Source organism: Eleutherodactylus coqui, chromosome 8, assembly GCF_035609145.1.
Source record: "Eleutherodactylus coqui strain aEleCoq1 chromosome 8, aEleCoq1.hap1, whole genome shotgun sequence".
NCBI classification, from domain to species: domain Eukaryota; kingdom Metazoa; phylum Chordata; class Amphibia; order Anura; family Eleutherodactylidae; genus Eleutherodactylus; species Eleutherodactylus coqui.
The window spans coordinates 160,159,248-160,166,997 of NC_089844.1; the positions used below are offsets into that span (position 1 = coordinate 160,159,248).

General features: G+C 42.9%; 1 protein-coding gene across 1 annotated transcript in view; it reads right to left on the minus strand.

The window, feature by feature from the left end:
- LOC136577975 (uncharacterized) overlaps positions 1-6,011 on the minus strand; it is a 48,147-nt gene extending 42,136 nt beyond the window's left edge. Inside the window, exon 1 of the mRNA XM_066577885.1 lies at positions 5,863-6,011. Within this exon, the coding sequence (XP_066433982.1) occupies positions 5,863-5,911 (49 nt within the window). The 5' untranslated portion in view covers positions 5,912-6,011. The remainder of the gene's footprint in view (positions 1-5,862) is intronic.
- Positions 6,012-7,750: the final 1,739 nt, after the last annotated feature.

A 7,750-nucleotide genomic window follows, 5' to 3' on the forward strand; every position in this document is an offset into this window, starting at 1 on the left:
AATGCTGAGAGAGATGAAGCAAGCTGATGTAATCTCTGAAAGTCAAAGCCCCTGGGCTACGCCATCGGTTCTTGTTAAGAAGAAGGATGGATCAATCCGCTTCTGTGTGGACTATGGGAAACTTAACAATATTACGCACAAGGATGCGTAACCGTTGCCACATATCAAAGAGTCACTCACTGCCCTTGGCTCAGCTGCCTATTTTTTCCACCCTGGACTTGACCAATGGCTATTGGCGAGTATCTATGGCACCTGAAGACAGGAAGAAAACTGCATTTACCACTCCCATGGGACTTTTCGAATTTAATGGTATGCCATTCGGACTCTGTAATGCTCCTCCAACATTCCAGCGATTCATGGAGAGGTGCTTAGGTCATGTGAATTTCCAGAGCGTTTTGCTATACCTCGATGACGTCATTGTCTACTCCCGGACATATTAAGAACACTTGCATCACTAGGCTGAAGTTTTCGGAGTGCTTATCCAACATGGATTAACGATTAAACCTTCCAAATGTCATCTGCTAAAACCAAAAGTCAGCTACCTTGGACATGTAGTCAGTGCGGAAGGAATACAACCAGACCCAGAGAAGATTGCTGCTGTGAAAAACTGGCCAACACCAACCATTAAGGAAGTACGAAGTTTCTTGGGATTCGCTGGTTATTACCAACGCTTTATTCCACACTTTGCGCAAGTGGCTGAACCACTAAATGAACTATTACGTGGATGTCCAAAAGAAAGTTACAATCGTAAGCTTCCAGTCGATTGGTCAGAACGACAATCCGCTTTTCAGATGCTGAAAACCCTCTTGACCCAGCCTCCGATACTGGCATATTCAGACTATAGCCAACCATTCTGTCTCTATACTGATGCCAGCTATCAAGGTATTGGAGCGGTGTTGTCTTAAGTTCAAGATAACAAAGAGAGAGTCATCGCACATGGAAGCCGTAGTTTACAAGGTGCTGAAAGGAATGATGGAAATTACAGTTCCTTCAAGTTAGAGCTGCTAGCTGTTATGTGGGCCGTCACTGAAAAATTCAAAGATTACCTTGCAGCTACGCCATTTACCATGTATACTAATAACAACCCCCTGGCGCATTTTGATACTGCGAAGCTAGTCGCCTTGGAGAAACGATAGGCTTCCAGATTGGCAAACTACTCATTCACTGTTAAATACAGAAGTGGCAAGTCCAAAGTCAATGCAGGCGCTTTGTCCCGTCTACAAGTCGGAGAAGAACCCCAAGATGATAACTGTGAAGAGGTGGAAATGCCTCCCCTCTACAACAGGTTTGCCCTACAGAATGCTATCACTGCACCCGCAGATAGTGACCAACTGCATGACAAAGCATCTGAACCCTTACCAGATCCTTCTATGTGTAAGTCAATCCAGAGTGAAAGTTGTGTTCTTGGAGAGATTTGTGACTACAACACGACTACCAACACGACTACGTCGTGGTCATCCAGATATTGATCTTGTCCGCCTGTGGAGACAGAGAAACGTCTATTCCTTCAAAAAGGTGTGATCATGCGCAACTCGCTTGATCCAGTCTCTGGTGAGAGGCTACATCAGATCCTTATCCCAAGAAGAGATGCTAACATAGTTTTAGATGCATTCCCCGACCAGTCGGGATATTTTGGCATACACAAGACAGAGGCTACCATACGTAAACGCTTCTATTGGATCGGAATGAGAGGAGACATTGAGAAATGGTGTAATGAATGTTCTGCATGCCAAATCACTAAAAATGGACATAAAGATGCTAGAGCACCACTTCACCCCATCCAGACTCACAGGCTAAACCAGTTAGTAGCCCTTGATCTCGTGAAGCTTGCCCCAACACGTTCCGGTTACTCATATGCCTTAACTATGGTGGATTATTATTCTAAATGGGTCATTGTGGTACCTGTTAGAGACCATACAGCAATAACCACTGCCGTCATGTTCTATGACAAGTATGTAAGCTGTTATGGATGTCCAGATGCTGTGTTAACCGATCGAGGATCAGCATTTGAATTGCAACTGTTCAAAGAATTGTGCCAATTCCTCGAATGCAGAAAGCTGAGGACAACAGCTTATCATCCTCAAGGTAACGGCCTTTGCGAAAGAGTGAATCAAGTCTTCATCAATATGCTCAGGACCGTTTCAGTAAAGTAACAAGCGGAATGGCCTGAACTACTTTGGGAACTCCTTGAGATCTACAACAATATGACACATTGTTCAACTGGGTATTCTCCTTACTATCTCATGTTCGGAACACAAGGACAACTTCCAAGAGACCGAGCCTTAGGAATTCAAGTAGCGGACACCATCAACCCTGTAAAAGAAAAATTTAGTTTGGTTCATAGAAGTTTGGTTCAGTCTGATGATGACTTTAAGGCCTTCAGAAAAGAACACAATGCTCTGTACATGAACCATGTACAGACTCCAGAACTTACGTACTTTCTCAAAAGTGTTGAAATAATTGTTGGACGAAATATCTTGAAAATGGTATCAGGATGTGCAATAAGTCAAAGGCCTGTGGAGGAGTTATTCCTTTATTGTGCTGTTTCTGTGACATTTATTCCACATCTGTGAATTCCAATGTGTTTACGCCAAAAATTGATTTTTAGAGCCTGGGAAAATCATCTTGTAGCCAGAAATGTATCTTGCATATGTGACTTTTGTATAATCCTTCCCATATCTATATGATAGTTACGCCTTTTCTTTCCTCTCAATAAAAGTACGGTGTTGGGTGGCTGGACTTGCAGAACTCCATTACCATCAACTGAATTCAGATCTCTTGTGCTGAGTTTTTGGGTTAACGACTACGTCACTTGTGACTATTATATCAATTTTACCTGATTTAGGTGTATTTCTTTAAAAATTCTTTAATGCAGAAAGCTGAGGACAACAGCTTATCATCCTCAAGGTAACGGCCTTTGCGAAAGAGTGAATCAAGTCTTCATCAATATGCTCAGGACCGTTTCAGTAAAGAAACAAGCAGAATGGCCTGAACTACATCATGAACTCCTTGAGATCTACAACAATATGACACATTGTTCAACTGGGTATTCTCCTTACTATCTCATGTTCGGAAGACAAGGACAACTTCCAAGAGACCGAGCCTTAGGAATTCAAGTAGCAGACACCATCAACCCCTTTCCAAAAACTAATTGGGTTGCAGAACACCAAAGAATAATAATTGAAGCTCAAGAAATAGTAGGTCAGCGCATGGATGAAGTTTGTCAGAGACAACAGGATGATTATAATCTTCATGCACGAGCCAAACCTCTTCAAACTGGAGACAAAGTATGGCTTAAAAAGTTCCAGCGTTCAGGAAAACTTTATCCTTTATGGGAACTAGAACCCTATACCATCACAGCTATACCCTATCCAGATACAGATGTATATGAAGTCCAGAAAACCGACAGGGTTCCCCAAGTTGTGCACCGTAACCGCATGGAATTATGTGCTAAAGAAGACATCCCAACTTTTTACACACCGCAGGAGATTACCAGTTTCTACCCTTTTTTACCAGATCCTGTGGAAAGACTAACTGTTACTGAGGAACCGATGTTTGCTACACCAGTATTTGAACCAGGACTATACCAATGGGTACCTGCTGCGATTCCAACACCTTCACCAGTAATGCCTACTGTTGAATATAAATCCGATACCAACAGATATCAGAGATGGTATGATCCCTGCTACAGCAGAAGGTCCATTCTTACGAAGATCCGAATGAGTCACCAGAGTTCCACTAGCACACTATAGAGAGTAAATAACTCATAACCTTTTCCTTACGATACCTTAAATTTTTAAATGTACATATGTTCGTCTGCATCTAAGTTCATAGCAACTGCAAAATCCAGTACGAGTCTTAGTACTTGGCTATGTAGACTATTGCCTTTGTGTTGTTTCATAAACTGTGATACTTATTACCTGTAAATGAAAAATATTTGCAAATATTTGCATTTTTGAATCTATGGACCGCCCTCCAACAATATCGCCGAGGACGGCTTATCTTAAGAGGAGGAGTTTGTAGTGTCCCAGAACCAGAGTCCTTGTTACACCCCAGTGTCAAGTTGTCGTGTGGTTTCATAAAGCATATTTTTCACAATGCATAATAATATATATTGTTTGTATTTTGCACTGCGCTGTCTTATATTTGCAGAACCTTGCATAGCTCAGGCTATGTAGAGATGTAAAGGTTAAATTGTACAGATGAGATGTGATTTTGGTTATCAAGCAGACCCTCAGCAGATGTTGCAGAGTTCCACATCCCCAAGAATGTGGGAGGGACCCGACAGCAAAGGGAGTCAGTTGTCTCTTGGAGGGGGAAGGGGGTAGAGTAACATGTGAGCCAAGAACAAAGGGCAGACAGAGAAAGAGCTCCTGGGATCTTAACCCACTCTGCCATTTATTTTGTCCCAGTCCACGCTGTGAAGGGGATTACTTTGTGATGAGCTCTGAGGAAGCGAGACAGATCTGGAGCTAAAGACAGAGAGGATAAGTTGTACAAGGACCTCTCTGCGTTTGCTGTTTCTAACTTTTGGTGAAGAACAGTATTGGTCAGCTAGCACGCTGATGAATTGTCCCCGCATGCGTCCTTCCAGGTACCGCGTGACGGAACGGAATTGTGAGTACCAAGTGAAAATTGGAATGCAATGTGAATGGAGCCCCACAGCAGAGGTTAATCTAAACTGGTCTGTGTATATCGAGAATTGAATCTAACTGTTAGCAAAGATATTCCTGCTACAAGCGAAGTAAGAGACATTTCCAAGAGCATCATAGGCTATATCGTCAATAACTCTGCTGAAGGAGCCACCTTTAAAGTCACGATAACCAAATGATCATCCATCTACTGCTTATTTGTAATACCTCACATTATAATTTGATTGACTGGAATGTACATAAGCAACTGCAGTAAAGTTAAAGCTGTTTCATGAAATCTCAGTGTCAGAAGTCCATCCTGCACTCTGTATAACTGAAGCAGCTCCCTTGACAAAAGGTCATGGTGTGGAGCCCGGGACCATCAGGTTAGTGAAGGCACCCTGCCACGTGACATGAGAATTACAGCCCCTGCTAGACTGTTGTATTAACCCCCCGTTGCACCACACGTGCAGCATTCTAAAGAGTAATTGCAGTCCAGAGGTCAGGGGCATTGTAGAAGTACAGATATCCGGGAACACACAGAACTGTAGAAGCTCATAAAAAAACCTAAGGATATTTCTGTCATCGGCAGTAAGGAACACTAGACCTGCAAGTACAAATAAAGGAGCAGCAGTCTGCAGGATTTTCTACAGCTCTTGACAAAGACTTGTAGCCAAGGAGTTGGATATTTTGGCTTAAACTAAGCAGCAGCACTCAATGTCAAGCAGCAGCTGTAAAAGCAAGTACGATTTAGGGATGTATGAAAACAGAGATAAAGACCCATGATCCTATAATATCACCCCTCTATAGGTTCCCTGTAAGACCACATCTCCAGTATAGAATTCAGTTTTATGGAGCAGCTGGAGAGGATTCAAAGGCAGCAACTACAGTAGGTTATTATTAACCCTTTCATGAACGTGGGTCATTAATGCTCCTGTGTGCAGGTCATATTCTACAGTTCTAGTGTATACACTTTCAAAAAAATCATAACTTTTTATTTCTCTTATGACCTATCTATCGGAGGGCTTGTTTTTTGTGGGACGAGTTGTAATTTTCAACAGCACCATTGAACATGCCATAGTTCTCTTCCCAAGTTCTCTTCTACACTTCTTGCACTGCTTACTTTCCCTCCCAGCACCCGCACCCCTCTGTATCAGCTGAGCCCCCTGATATCTGTCTCCTCAGCCCTGCACTCATACACATTACCATCACTACAAGGAATATCACCGACCTGTGTGCTGCAGGAGGAGGAGGACGACACATGTCTCTCGGAAGCCCATTTCTCGCCCGGATCCTTCATTGGATTAACTCAGATTTCTTATTTCTTGTGGACGAAGCTGCAAATCCTAAATCAAACCTGTACGTTACTGTTCGCTTCTACTTATTCCACTCCTCCCAGGACTAGTGAGAATTTTCACTTTCACTTTAGGAAAAAATGAACTCTTATCTCACTGAAAGAAGTAAACCATATGTTTATCTTGAGTGTTTTATATGACTGTATCTGTTCTGTGACTACATAATTATATGATTACTACATTTATCTAATCAGCAGCTTCCTTACAGCCATAATAGCTGTATGTACACTGGATGGCCACTTTATTAGAGACCCCCTTCACATTATTTTCCTTCAAACCACAGAAAACTGTTACAGCCATCCATGCTAAGGAACAATGAGTTGTGTATTGAAGCACCAGTGTTATTTTCGTTACTCTTCACTGCAGCACCTATTCATCAAAACAATTCTTGACATCCTCCTCTGACCCCTTTCGGTGAGTAGTGGTTTGCGTCCTCTGGATCCAGTTTCTTTGGATATTTTTCCTCAATCTCACCATTCTCGGTATATTCTCCACATCGTTACATGAGAGAACTCCGCAAGGTTGACAGCTGTTGCACAGATGTGAACATCATCCGGGAACATAGCCATTTTTTCTATCGAATCTAAGATGAATCAGACAGAAAAACAAGACTGTGCCAGACTTTGTTGGATGACATATGTACAAAGGAAACATTGATTTTAAAGTAAAATGTCAACATACATAGAACATTCAACAGAGCATGTGCGGCAGCAGAAGGGGTCTTTGTTACTTTCAAGTATCACGGAAAAATCCACCATGAACAACTGCACCCTAAGCCCCACATGTCTAATATGTGAACTTTAACACAGATTCTCTGTGGAATTGCTCTGGATTTTCGTCTTTACTAATCCGCAGTAGTTACACACAGTGGCGTATTTGTAGGGATTTCAGTAGTTACAACCAGGCCCTAAAGCTGGGGGACCTGTGGGCCCCACATAGCACACAATGCTTTCTGGTTGCCTACATGATGCATGGGTCACAGAGAGATTCAACGAGACATCATGCAACTGTAAAGTGAAGAGCGTGTTCCTGGTGGGGGGAGGGGGAGGACAAGGAATGGTAGTGCAGGTGGCTTCTAGCAAATCAGATTGTCTCCTGTGGCACTTACATTGCTTCCCCAGCAGCCAGACTCTCCTACCAGTCAGCTGATGAGTGTAGTTCCTATGAGACTATATCCCCTCTAAAGACACTCTAAAAATCATGTCACTGGCTATTAATCTCGCAGTCTGAAAATTACACTACAGGTCAAACGTTTTTCCAGTTTCTATTGATATTTACACAGTTTAATGTCTACATGCACTTTAAAATGAAAGCATAGAACAAATAAGTTAAGCTGAATAAAAATAATGGATTGTTTGTTTCCCCAAATTAAGGGCTCCCACCCACTAGCGTTTTTTTCTCCACTGTGCTGCGAGAGTAAGTGAAAACTCTCGCAGAGCAGTGCGAGAAAATCGCTGTGATATCACTGCGACAGTCTTTTTAATGGGGCCAGCAGCAGCAGCGCTAGCCCCATTGAAAAGATATGGAGAATGCCGCGGACTTCTGCCACAGCTGTGACAGCTGTCACAGCTATGGCAGGAGTTTCCTTCATCCCCGCGGGGACCGCGGGGATGAAAGAACCCTCTGTCACAGCTGTGACAGCTGTGACAGCTGTGGCAGAAGTCAGCGGCATGCTATCCCATTGCTTTCAATGGGATCGGCACTGCTGCCGATCCCATTGAAAGCAGTGGTTTCTAACAAGCCCTGCAGAATGATTATCGGAGA